A 12,794-nucleotide genomic window follows, 5' to 3' on the forward strand; every position below is an offset into this window, starting at 1 on the left:
GTTCAGATTCATTCGCGCCTTTATTTGTTCAAATATGTACAAATCAACATTTCACATTACATAGCAATGTTTATAGCTCTCCTTTGGTTCTGTACAAGGTTACTCTGTGCTAGCCTTTCTACTCACCAAAGCTGTGTTAAGGACACTTCAGCTAGCGGTCTCATTAAGCGTTTCTTTCACATATCAAACATATCAGGAATTACATTTGTTCCTCATTCATTTAAACAGTCCATGTCAAAACTATCTTGGAATTGCACTGTTCTTTCCCCCCTATTTCACAAGGACAAAAAGTTGAAACACAACACAGACACAGAAGTGTTGAAACTAAGCTCTCCTGAGAGTGGGTGCTGTCATCTAAGTATAACATTTCATTTGCATGTTTCTCTTGTAGAAACATATTAGCACGATGAATATTAAGCTAGCTTTCTATTTGACACAAAATTAAACAATGAAGTCCGGTGACAGTGTTCCCTCCCAAGACCTAAAATGGGCAGCGTCACATGCTGTGCATTTCAACACACTTAATGAAAAAAAAACCCATTACTTCCTATCTTGAAATATTCAATATGCTGAACCATTTCGCTCACTTCAAAGGGTCAAAATGTTTAGAACAAATCAAACTAAAAAGAGAACACCATCAACATGAATGTCAAACAACAAAACACCCTGAATTGTTATAATGTGTCATTTATGCTGGTGAGTATAACCACACAACACTGTGTGTAAATAATTTATCCAGATGCAGGATAAGTTACTGTAAATCACTATCAAATCCTAATTAACCCCAGCCTGCTACCAAAACCCCTCCATAGTCTAAATATCTCCATGGTTTTGTTAGTGGCCAATAATAACAAAGAGGACAAGTGGGAAGACGTGCTTCAGATTCCTCTAGTCGAAGGAGAACAGGACCTCCGGTGCTTTCTGAGTCTGTGGGCCCCAGGAAAGTTGAGTGTGATTGATTTCACTGTCCCTGCATGTCGCCGGTGCCCTGTGCCTGTGCTGCGGTGGTGCTGAGGTACTGCCAGCTGAGGGCGGCGAGCAGCATGGCAGCAGACAGGTACATGGGCGACAGGTGGTGGGTCCTGGAGGGAAGGCTGGACTGTGACAGGGCGGATTTCTCTTGGATTAGAGCCAGGATGTGCAGGGTCTTGTCCCTTGAGGGATCATTGAGGGAGACCTTCTGTAAAATCTGCAGAGGGGAAGATTGTTTGCGTTAACATCGCAACAAAATGGCAAAAATAAAGGAGAAAACACAAAGACAAGCCCACCTCCTGGCTGTACTGGGTGATGATGGTCTGCACGGCTCTCATGTTGGTGGCTTCCATCATGAGTGTGACAGCCTGTCCCTTTCTGATCTTCACCACTCCCTGGAACACCATGGGGTTGTTGTAGCACGTTGACAGTGTCGCTATTGCCATCACCTGGTCATGGGAGGATTAACATGTAGTCAGATGGAAGAAAAGATTTCAGTTAAATGAAGGCCCGTGTTTCTTTTTCATCTGTCTGCCCTATCAAAAAATTAAACCAAAATCTCTTCAGTTCAAATATCAGGTCATGCAAACCAGCAAGAAAAGAATTGCTGTGTACCTGAGGAATGGCACAGAAATTGAAGACGCTCTGGTTGCGCAGACGGGACAGGTAGGCGATGACATCTGGGACGTGTCGAAGTGCATCGGTGACCAGCAGGTTGAGACAGGAGAGAGCTGATTCCAGCTTCTCCGGCTGAGCCAAGTCCTCCAGACGACCTGCAAACTGACTCCAAGCCTGCACGGTGGGACACGAGATATTAACACGTCACATGTGGTCCATTTATTCAGCATTCAGCAATATGAGCAAAGCGTGTCGAAAGGAGTCGTGTTGGTTTTGCTTTTAGTCTCTCTCTGCCACCTGCTGGTGATTGTAAAATAGCAAACAATGACTGCGACGATAAAACAAAATGCATGTGTGCAAAATCTACACATTCTGCTGATAAAATGCGAGTAAATATTTAAGTTAAATACTGAAAAGTATTTAGTATCAGCATTTTCTTTGACTGTCACATCTGTGGCTGTGAGCCTCAGGTCAGACACACAGCTAAAACAAACATGATCTCACCTCTTTTGGCCAAAAGGCACGTCCCTCTTGCGTGTCCTCTAGGTAGTCTCGGATGATGTTCGTCTTCTGGAGGAACAGGCCCATAGAGTTGGCCAGCTCGGTGTCTCGCCCCACCTCTGGGTCCTCCAGCTTGGACGCAGAGAACAGCCGAGAGAGACCGACACCGACCAGCCCGGCCACGTAGTGACAGTACTGCACACGGGATAAAATGAGACAGTTTTTAATCTGGTTTATAAAATAGCTTGCACAGTGCTTGATCAAACTTAAGCGACCTTAATAAGACATAATGAAGCCGTGGTTAAGTGAAATTATCTCAGAATTAATATTCACAAGGTTACCAAGGCCAATAACACCAAGAACAAAACAAAAAATAAGTATCTCTGCTTTAATCTGGTTACTCTTCTCCAATGTTATGCCCAGAATAGGGTATCAGACATCTGTTTGTGTTTTCAGAAAGTTCTCACTGCCATTTAAAGATGCTAACAAAAAGGTAATACAAGGTTGTTGTTTACCAGGTCCCACTCTTTCATGGATCCAACTTTCTTTTCCAGGTATTCAGCCATTCCCACTCCCATACGGTGGCAGATATCTGAGATGACGTCTCTGTACTCCTGAGCGAGGTTTCTGAATTCCAGTGATATCTGGATCAGCAACACATGAAGATCATAGTTCTTGGTTTGTAACAGCCCTTTAATCTGAGTGACACAGACTTCACATTTCCATCCCATGCTATCATAGAAATTAGACAACCAACTTACAACCTAAACTCAGTTAGCGTGGTGTTTTACCGTCTACGTAATGTCTGTAAATCTGTCATTTAAAAAAAGATTCCATCAATAAATGAAGCCTGGAGAGCCTCACGTACCACCATGCACTTCTACTGACCGTGGGGAAATCCTCCAGAACCTGTCGGTCTTTCTCCCGGCTCTCAGTGAAGCACCACTTGTCCTGGTACAGGTAGGTGTGGAAATCATTCAGCATGGGGACCTTCTTGTCCAGTGGGATACTCATGTCGTCCTCCACGGTGTCCAGCGCTCGTAACACCAAGTAGAAAATACACACCGCATGTCTGGAGAGGACATGAGACTGACTGAAAAGCTGCCTTGTCGCTCATTTAGAAGGCGACAGAAATAGCAGGCATGTCAAACAAGTCGTCAAGGGTCAGGTTAGTCTCTATGGAGTGGATTCCCTCTGACCAGAGATATGTAAAGCGTCAACACACACACACACACACAGTAAATTTGTGTATTTATATTCAGCTGTCATCCCTCTACTGACAGCTCTGACCTGAACAGTGATTGTAAATGAGTTCGTATTTTCCTTTCCTGCTTCAGGCCATCACAGGTGAATCTATCCACATTAGTGTTAGTTACCACTGTTAGTGGTAGTTTAATGTTAATTTTACTTAAAGAACAAATTTAAATAAATTTAATAATAAAAATAAATTTAATCTCCTTTGTGGCTGCACTAGGAACACTTATTTCTATACTGAACCCGGTTATTCTTATTGTTTTTTTATGAGTGACACTCAGTGAGCTGAGCTGTAATGAGTTAGTAGATAGACCAAATTGTGTTCACTGACAATTTCTAAATAATTATGAATCTTTAAGTAACATGTTTTGGTTCCATCTTCTCCACTGTGATGATCTGCTGCTTCACTCTGTTTCATATCAATGCACATTGAATTTTGGGGGAGTTTTAACAGTAGTTGGATAAAAGTGACTGTTTGAAGAAATCACTGTGGGCTCTCAAAAACTATTAATTTGCATTTTGCACTATTTTTAGACATTCTTCAGACTAAACAATTATCAAAAAATAAAAAGAATCTACAGACAGAGTGAGTTAGCTGCAACCCTGGGTGGCATGTTTGTGCAAAATGTTATCTAAAACAAAGGAAAACTTCCTGACACAAACAGGTATTTCTGAAGGCATGTACAGCAGCTGTGTCTGCTGTCAGAATGTACCATCACTTGAATTGTGGACTGTTTTCAAGTCCAAGGAACACAGTACCTGCAAAGCCCCAAAGTCTAAACTGTTCAACGTTAGCTGTATTTTATCTTGTCTTCCTCTTTGCACATTTCACACAGAAAAGTACTAGTGAGGAAAAAGGGAAGTACTGCAGCCAACGCCCCTGGTTCTGCCCTCCAGGAAAGAAAACATGCCCGTTGCCACACCCCTCCTCAGGTGGATCTCAGCTCGTTGCTTACCTCAGGTCCCCGTCCAGCGCCTGAATCACAGCTGCAAAACTCCTGCTGGTTTGGTTCAGGTACAGGTAGCAAGTCCGCAGACTCGCACTCATGGACTCCTGGGAGGAGAGACAAAGGAAGGCCGGGTGTCGGTAAAAGCCTGCGGGTCTGAGGGCGCTGGAGGTGCGGGCGGCCTCCTGCAGGCCCCGCTCCCCCAGCCTCCAGCCCAGGAGCGAGGAACGAGGAGCGGAGCTGCAGCCCCGCGGCGCCACCGAGAGAGAGCGCTTGAACACGGACAGAGAAACTGGACACTTGCAGCAAGCTCCGGCCATACGGAAAACCTGACAGCACGACCGACCCTGCAGCTACAATCCGACCCTGTCCATGCGGACGCCACGGCTGGTGGAGGAGTTTGCAACACGCAGTCCATGCAGAGGACAAGCGAGCTAAGAGGTCGAAGTAGGTGGAAAACTGTTTCGGGGACGTGTGGCTCTGCCAAAACAAGCGCTCCGCTGATCTCAGACCAGCCTAAAGTCACAGCGTAAACGAGCGGCATGTGAGCACAGCGTTTGTAGATCTGCTGTTATGGCCGCACCTCCCAAAACAACACCAGCTGCACGACATCGTGTTTCCTAATCTGCTTGTAGCAAGAGTGGCAGCAGTGTTAGCCCGACGTGCTAACACACAAGATTAGCCCGCTTTACTAGAGCACAAAGTGGTGTCGGAGAATCAACTGTTTTGAATAGAAGTAAGCTAAGATATCAGCCATATGCAGTTAGCCAAAGTCGCCTGTTTGGTGAGCGCAAACAGACAAAAGTGCGTGCAAAAGTTCAGCTTTAGCGTCATGACTGGGACACTCGTGTGTGTTTTGGTTTCCAGTCAGCTGAGACTGCACGTATTGTTAAAGCCAATGCTAGATTTTTACTTCCATCTTTTCTGTAGGATTAATAAAGAACAACAGATCAGAACAAAGAGGTATGAGTGTCATATATGCATATCTTCAGATATTCAGATTACAATATTAACAGTTTCCGGATTTTGGAGGGAGGCTGTTTAAAGTTTTTAAACTCAAACCTGCAGGTTATCGAAAGTTAACTGGGTCGTTAAGGAGATGTTTATGGTCAACAAGCATAGCAGTCGTGCACATCCAAATACAGTTTATGGTTGGACCAGTAGAAGGTGAAATCTTGAAAAAGTTCTTTTTTAAAAAATGTACGCTCACTGTAAATCCCTTAAGTGTGGTTTATTAGCATACTTTTTATGGTGGACCAATTTATGACCTCCCCCATGAACCGAGAAAAATAAATGTAGTTAGGACATGCCTTCAGTTTGAACAATAACTTTAGCTGGCCCAATATCTGTCTAATACGCAGTTAGCTTACTCAGACAGGTCTTATTGGTTTTAAATACTTATGACCCAGGAATAATGAGCACATAGGAAATAAGCGTCCATCTTCGACAAATTCTCGCTTAGACTCAACTTTTTTAAGACAAATGGTGCACGTAGCTTCGTGTGTGACTGTCGGCTCATCTAAAGCCAAAGTACTCAGTGTCCATCGGTATAGACTGACCCCTAGTGGCACATGCCGTGCACTACAACACGTCGCCTCAATCTCCTTACCACATTGAAAGCGGAGTGTGAAGATCACAACATCAGGATTTCTGTATACCCTGGTACAACCTGCCGTATGATGCCGCCCAACGAATCAATGCTAAAACTGCAAATTAGCTGAAGGAGAACAAACAGGATGCTTTTAGCCTGATAATAACACGTTAGATCAGTGGGAGACAGAGGGACTCACTGTGAGCAGTGGTCAGTGGTCTTGAACCAGGCTGCCCACTTTCCTGATCAGGTTAGCTGATCTGGCCAGTCACAGAAAAAAGGATAACACCTGTCTAACAACTGGCACCACCAGGAAGTCTGTGGTTAGTAAACTGTGGCAGTAGCACCTTATTTATGCTTATTGTTTTGATAAAGGTGGAGCAAAAAATATGGTTAGATTTCACTTACACAGTGCGTGGATGTGACTGAGTTTCTGTCTGCCCCTTTAAGAAAGCTTCCAACCAAAATAAAGGCCTAAAAAAGACTCCAACCATCTTGCAGTCTCCGTCTATCTCTCCGGGTCACATTGGTGTTTAAACAGCGGGATTAGGCTTCAAACACAGCATCCCTTCCCGCGGCTGAACCCTCCAAGCTCATTATGTAACGTAAATCCGGAGTCAATGGTCATATCTGACCGTGTGTGTGTGTGTGCGCCAACACGGGAGAGAGCACAGATCTAATTAGTCCATACAACTGACTGTTGGAGGAGCAAAACCGACCATCATATAGGTCAATCCAATACGATGCAATCTGTGTACACTAAGCATGTGCAGACCTACTTGTTAACAGGCCTATGTGGTTTTCCGTGTTGCTAATGTAGCCTGTGCTGATGCTGTGGAAACAAATCATCTGCAAATGCGTCCATGCGTCCAGCCCTAACGTGTCTGTCTGCTGTCTTTTTGTTGACACGACAAGTTTACCCTCAGTCTGTACGTTCAAAAAGCTGGTTTACTCACATAATCCAACTTTGGCATGACGGCACTGCAGCCCCCCATTTTAAACTTAAACAGGTTGAATATCTCCTCCGGGTGGCCCAGTGACTTCAGGATGTCCATGGTTACTCAGGTATTCAGTTGTTACTCTGACAGACCGATATGTGAACCTGGCGGGGTGTTCCCTATCAAAACGCCGTGTCGCCGGGATGCAGCAGCAGCAGCAGCACGAAGAGAGCACGTCTTTGCGTCACAAGCGTCGTCAGATCGACTGACGTTTCTGATTGGCTGGCGAGTCATGGGCTCAGCACGCAGACTCCAATGAGCGACCAGAGCGACTGGTGTGATGCCCCGCCTCAACGGACTGTCAGTGAAGCGGGGCTTCTGATTGGTCAGTTTGTCAAAAAGGGAAACCGTACCTGCTCAATAAATTATAGAGTCCAAGGAGTGACACTCAGTTGGTGTCGATCACCAGGCTGTTCTCGCACTCCAAAAATGCGAAAATTATTTCGTCTTATTTTTTCTGTTATTTTTCTGTCACTGTTCTGGTATGTTTAAGATTTTTATTATTCATACATTTTTATGGCATGTAAAGAATTCATATGATTGACACTATAGCTTTTTTGTTTCCGCGTAGGAAAATATAAATGTCATAGTAACAGAAGTACAAGAACACATGAGTAATTAAAAGCAAAATTAAAATACTACATATGTTGTATGATATGTATATATATGATCATCTACTATACACATACACTATACATTATAAATTAAAAAAGTATGAGCTACTATATACTATATCCAAAAAGACACCCAGAAGCTGTAGCAAAAAATGAATACAACTTGGTGTATGTATTGCTTGTTGAAAATATATTTTATAAAGTGTGAACATTAGGCCACAGTATGTTAGCTCATTTACAGCTACATTTGAACTAAATGCTGAAGAGCCTGAGCTAAGCTGAGCTGCTTTCTTACCAAATAGCTCATCAGCAGTCAGTAGAGGATCTCAAAAGCATGGAGTGCAAACTCAGCTCCATTTTCCCTTCTAACATCACTTTGACTTTCTGTCTTATGTGCACCTCCACACACACATTCACACAGTAGACATCAATAAAACCGTTTCAATAAGAATGAATCTTTATGTATTATGCATCTAAATCAAAGTAAGCTCAAAGATAAAGATCTGGTAAAATAAATAAGAAAATTCTAATTTATAACTCTACTAATTGTGTCATTGTGGAAGTATCTCCCAACTGTCCAAAGCTCCTAAAAAATCTTAAGATACCAACATTTTTGGTGTAAGATAAATTAACAAAGCATAACAGCAGAAGTAGCTGCTGACACTGCTGAATATCCTGATCATCCTGAAGGGAACATAAATGTCTGCAGCAAATTGTATGGTCCACCCATCTAATAGTTATTTCACTCAAAACTGCACTAGAGAAAAATTCAGGGGGGTCCCTGAAGTAGGCAGTAGGATTTGGGTATCATGAATGTCATGATAAAATTTCCTGGCAGGCCACAGATGCTGAGGTATGTCAGTTTCGACCAAAATGATGATCAAACGACAGATATGATATATAATATGGTAGTTCAGTTACATTGATTTGACAGTTCTACTTATGAGTTACTTTATAAATCCTGGATCTATTAGGTCTATTTTCTGTTGTGTATTTTTTTTTTTTTTTTTTTTAATGATCCAAACTATCTATGAATTAGTTGAGAGCTTTTGCTTTGAAGTAGAAGCTTTAAATAGTTTCTCCACCCTGTGTCAGTAAGTAGACACAGAGTAACACCCAGATCCTGTCTAACGTGTTGCTCTGCATTGACTCTTTGACTCGTCTGTAGCAGAACTCGTCACAGGTTTGCACATGTCTCAGTATCAGTGTGACACTGATACCTCCTTCAGCCTTAACATGCCCCAGAAGCCACAAGAAAACCACAAAGATGATAAAGGTTGTTGTTGCAATTTGATTGCTGTGTTGTTGTTTAAGAATCATATTTCCAAACAAACAAACACACAAACTCCAGTAATGATGTCTTTCCCGCAGTTCACACACACACACACATAGACACACACGCTTCATTTGGGATCATAGAGTGAAGACGGAGCTAATTGTGTAATTATAAACGGAAAAGGCTCTGCTGCAGGGCACACAGCTGTGAACTGAGGTTAACCTGCAGCACAGTACGTGTGTCACTGTAACCCATAAAAAGAACCGTAAATACACTTTCATTTATCTTCTACTCTCTTCATCCTGTGAGGCAAAACCATTTCACTTCACTTGCATTTCTGCTGAAATCTCAATTTTGATCTATCTCTCCTGAATACTCCTGTGAACTTGCGTAACTGGAAAGGAGGGGAGCGAGGGTTATGGTGAGGATGACTTGAGACAGTTGACAGTTGCTAGAGGCAATGCTGTACCTCAGCACTGTGCAGGTAATATCCATATGAAGGAGGAGCTCAGTGTTGCCAGTTACAAACTCTCTGAGTAAACACATTGTTGAGAGTGTGTCTGTTCAGTTGTCTGCCTCTCTGGTTATTGAGTGAGCAATTTTACATGACTTATTGTGGAAGAGGAAAGAGGAGCTACGTTTTAACTGAATGTTTCCTGAGCGCAGCTGAGGAGTCTGGATGGAACTTCCCATGTGAGTGAATTCTTGGAAGAAACATTTCCTTGCATCCTAAAATGTCCTCTTGGATTTTTTTTTTCCATGCTGAAATAGTGGATGGCGTTGCCTACAGAGTTTGGTTAATTTTTTTTTACACTGTGCTCTGATCCTTCGTGTTAATCAGTTTGTTTTTACTCAGGTTGAACCGAAAGCGTCCTTTGTTTGATGGATTTGAAAAGGAGCCTTCGCTCAACACAAAGAAATGCTTGGCGAGTCTGAAAACTCTTCTGGACAGATTGGACAGAGCCAGACCGAGGTAAAGTACTCACTGAAGAGGAATTAGATTATTCAGTCAAACTGGTGTCTTAAACAACATATTGTACATTGCACTATAAGATTTATGGCATATATATGGATATATATCATTATGTTTCACAAGCTTATTTTCCCATCTAATTACACCTCACCAACTTGTGTAATGTCAGCCATACGTACGAAGTATATTTCAGCATGAGGAAACACTTTTTTAGTTTTACGTCACCGTCACCTCTTGTAAACAAGCGTGCGAAGTGAACTTCTCAGCACATTTGTTTTGAGATCAATGAAATATTGAGCTGTGATGAACAATAATGGAGAAGAAAGATGAGGAAATCATATTTACATCACACAAGTCAGAGTATTTATTTGTATAGTGAACAGGAGGGAACAGCTAGCTTGGCTCTGTCTGATTCAGATTCATGTTTATCTGACAGACATGAGAGGGCTATTGATCCTCTCGGCCAACTCTTTGCAAGAAAGAAAATAACTTTATTTAACAACGTATCAAATTATTTCCCAAGTTGTAATCTTACGACTAAATTCTGAGGTTCACTTCAACTCCATCAAACATATGTATAAATGGAATTGTATCTTTGTATATATGAGACTCCTGTAAGTTTTATGCCTGACAGTGGATATATTTGTGTCACAGGACGAGTTGTGGTCGCTCCTGCATACCCGAATGCTGTTTTAATGGAGGCACAAAACACCCGACTGACACTAAGTGCTTCTTTGAGCAGATATCATCCTGGGCTTGCACACAATATTCTGTGAACAAAGCACTGGAGCATCTCAAGATCAGACAAACCAACGATGACGTTTTACTGGACGACTCGGTCAACAAGAAATTTTTGGAGTTTCACCGTGACATAACGGAAGAATTTGGTGTGGAAGATAAGCAGCATTCGTGGGCCGTCATTGAGAAACAGGAGGAGATTGTCATTTATGGGCCTTATTATCCTAATTACAACAACGGAGAACACAGCGAGGACATCATAATTAAACAAACCCAGGAACTCCTGGAGTCCGAGGCTGTCACAGAAGACTGGCAGGTGTATGTTTTCACTATGAACAGCCCGTGTTTGGCTAGAAACACTGAGCCATGTATGTTGAACCTGGTTCAGAAAGCTCAGGAGTGGTGGAGTGTGCAGGGAGTGAAGACTCATATTGGTTATGTGAAATGCTGGGGCTTCAAAGGAAGCAAAGAAAACCTGTTCAGGGATATTAACTACACTCAAGTGAACTGTATAGATCAGACTGAGGACCATGAAAGCTACATTAGAGCAGCTCAAAGGACCGCTGATCTTAATCCTCTATGTGAAAACTTGTTTTCTGCTGTCAAACAACTCCTGAGATCTGTGAGTTTCCCCTCAATAAACACAGTGCAGGATCAGGACTGGAAGAGTTATTTTAAAAGTATGCATAGCATTTCACCAGAAGACAAAAACTTCACCCTGGAGGTGAACTCCATTATTGAAGCTGCACAGTCTCTGCTGTCAGAAAAAAGTGGAAGTTTAGAGCAATGTTTAGAAAAAGGGCGGGCGTTTGCAGTCGGACACACTTTCGGGTCACATGTATCTGACGCCATCCAGGGTCAAATAAGACTCGCATTTCAGCAGTGTTGGAAGGAGATGGTACAGGACAAGTATGCCGAGTTCATCAGGGAGAAGCTGACTGAAGATTTCAATCAATCCACCGTCCAGCTTTTTATCAAAGATGTCGTAAAGTTCACGAAACAATACTTACAGATTGGGAGGATACAGTTTGCAGAGGAAGATTCCAAAGATCCTCAAGCTGTCTGATAAGTAACCTGTTTGCCAAGACGACGGCTAAGTTAAGACTAAATATTTTGCGAATAGTTGGCATGCATTTGAAATGGAATGAATAACACCAGATGTTTACATCATACTGTTTGCATTATGTCAAAATGCTTTGTCTTTATTAGTTTCCTCAGTAGAGCTACAGTTGCACACAGAGGACAGAGCATCAGATAGTGTTAGTGCACACTGAGAAAATCTCTCACTGTGTCTTCACTTACAATATATCACAAATGGTGTATTACAATTATACTGGAGTGGAGTTTTGTACATATATACTCATATATTGTTATTTTGGTAATTACATGTGGCCATAGCCCACATTTACACATGTTGTCTCCCCCATGTTTGTCACAAGCAAAGGCATTTCTGACAAACTGCACAGTCTTGACACAAAACCCCATTACAAAGTTCATCAAACAACTTTCAGCTTATAGATGATAACTATGTGGTTTGGGGTTGTGCCTTTCGTAATAAATAGTCACTTTGAAAAGGTTCTTAATAAAGAAAATAAAGTTTTCTTCATTGTGGGTGCACATCTACATTTGTGTCAGCAGGGGGAGCTAATGTGCCATTACTTTCATCCACATACATCATGTGCAACTTACTTGGCTGCATATGCGGTTTATCATGTTTTTCTCTTTTTTTTTTATAGAGGTGTCAATACTGACATGTTTTGGTTTTTTTTAATTATTTTTTTTTATACATTTTAAATCAAAAGGGCAAAAATACACAGTTCAGGCAACAGATACAGACACAACAAGTCATCAGCGAGCTGTTTCTATTGCACTGTGGAGAAGATCACCTTTACTGACGGTCATATCACTGGTGTTGAGAAGTGATAGATGTATCCATCAGTTCTCTCTTACTTACAGTGGGGTCTGACTGGCTCACAGAATTGGATGCACTGGGCACTTCTGCGTCAGACTCACGCATATCACGAAGAAGTGACCACACTTTCATGGCTTTGGATTTATTAACTGGCATCCTTTGGAAAGCTAAATATCAAAATGCTTTACCGGATACTCTGGATAATACACCGACCTCGCCACCTTTGAACAGCTTTAACCATCTTACTCACAATGCAAAATGCTGAAAAGTGACCGCACGCTGAGGCCTGTGGGTCATTACTTAACCAGCACACATTGTTTGATTTGTAGAGACGCAACTTTTGACTTTTTCAAATGTAATTTAGGAAACAAAATTTCATTCAGTCGCATTGCATTGTGGT

The 12,794-nt window shown here is 42.2% G+C and overlaps 2 protein-coding genes across 3 annotated transcripts; one reads left to right on the plus strand and one right to left on the minus strand.

The window, feature by feature from the left end:
- Window position 1: 1 nt before the first annotated feature.
- On the minus strand, window positions 2-7,079 carry fdft1 (farnesyl-diphosphate farnesyltransferase 1). Of its 2 annotated transcripts, XM_046372947.1 has the most exons (8): window positions 6,840-7,079; window positions 4,302-4,399; window positions 2,980-3,163; window positions 2,607-2,735; window positions 2,095-2,286; window positions 1,588-1,764; window positions 1,269-1,421; window positions 2-1,189 (listed from the first exon to the last, which is right to left on the minus strand). In XM_046372947.1, exons 1-8 carry the CDS (start codon window positions 6,936-6,938, stop codon window positions 962-964), a joined length of 1,260 nt encoding a protein of 419 aa, XP_046228903.1. In that variant the 5' UTR covers window positions 6,939-7,079; the 3' UTR covers window positions 2-961. The 2 variants fall into 2 exon arrangements, with proteins under 2 accessions (XP_046228903.1, XP_046228902.1); XM_046372946.1 differs by lacking the exon at window positions 6,840-7,079 and having other exon boundaries at window positions 4,302-5,197.
- A 117-nt stretch (window positions 7,080-7,196) lies between these two features.
- On the plus strand, window positions 7,197-12,721 carry LOC124050422. The gene is made up of 3 exons (XM_046372948.1): window positions 7,197-9,464; window positions 9,628-9,744; window positions 10,399-12,721. Exons 1-3 carry the CDS (start codon window positions 9,451-9,453, stop codon window positions 11,546-11,548), a joined length of 1,281 nt encoding a protein of 426 aa, XP_046228904.1. The 5' UTR covers window positions 7,197-9,450; the 3' UTR covers window positions 11,549-12,721.
- The last annotated feature ends 73 nt before the right edge of the window (window positions 12,722-12,794 follow it).

This window comes from Scatophagus argus, chromosome 19 (genome assembly GCF_020382885.2).
Source record: "Scatophagus argus isolate fScaArg1 chromosome 19, fScaArg1.pri, whole genome shotgun sequence".
In the NCBI taxonomy this organism is placed as follows: Eukaryota; Metazoa; Chordata; class Actinopteri; family Scatophagidae; genus Scatophagus; species Scatophagus argus.

Coding starts and splice junctions, on each gene's coding strand:
- fdft1 (XM_046372946.1), bottom strand. CDS start 4,612: ATGGCCGGAGCTTGCTGCAAGTGTCCAGTTTCTCTGTCCGTGTTCAAG. Junction 2,287..2,606: donor CCATGAAAGAGTGGGACCTG/GTAAACAACAAC, acceptor TCCCGTGTGCAG/TACTGTCACTACGTGGCCGG. Junction 1,765..2,094: donor GTGCCTTTTGGCCAAAAGAG/GTGAGATCATGT, acceptor CCCACCGTGCAG/GCTTGGAGTCAGTTTGCAGG.
- LOC124050422 (XM_046372948.1), top strand. Junction 9,745..10,398: donor TTGGACAGAGCCAGACCGAG/GTAAAGTACTCA, acceptor TTTGTGTCACAG/GACGAGTTGTGGTCGCTCCT.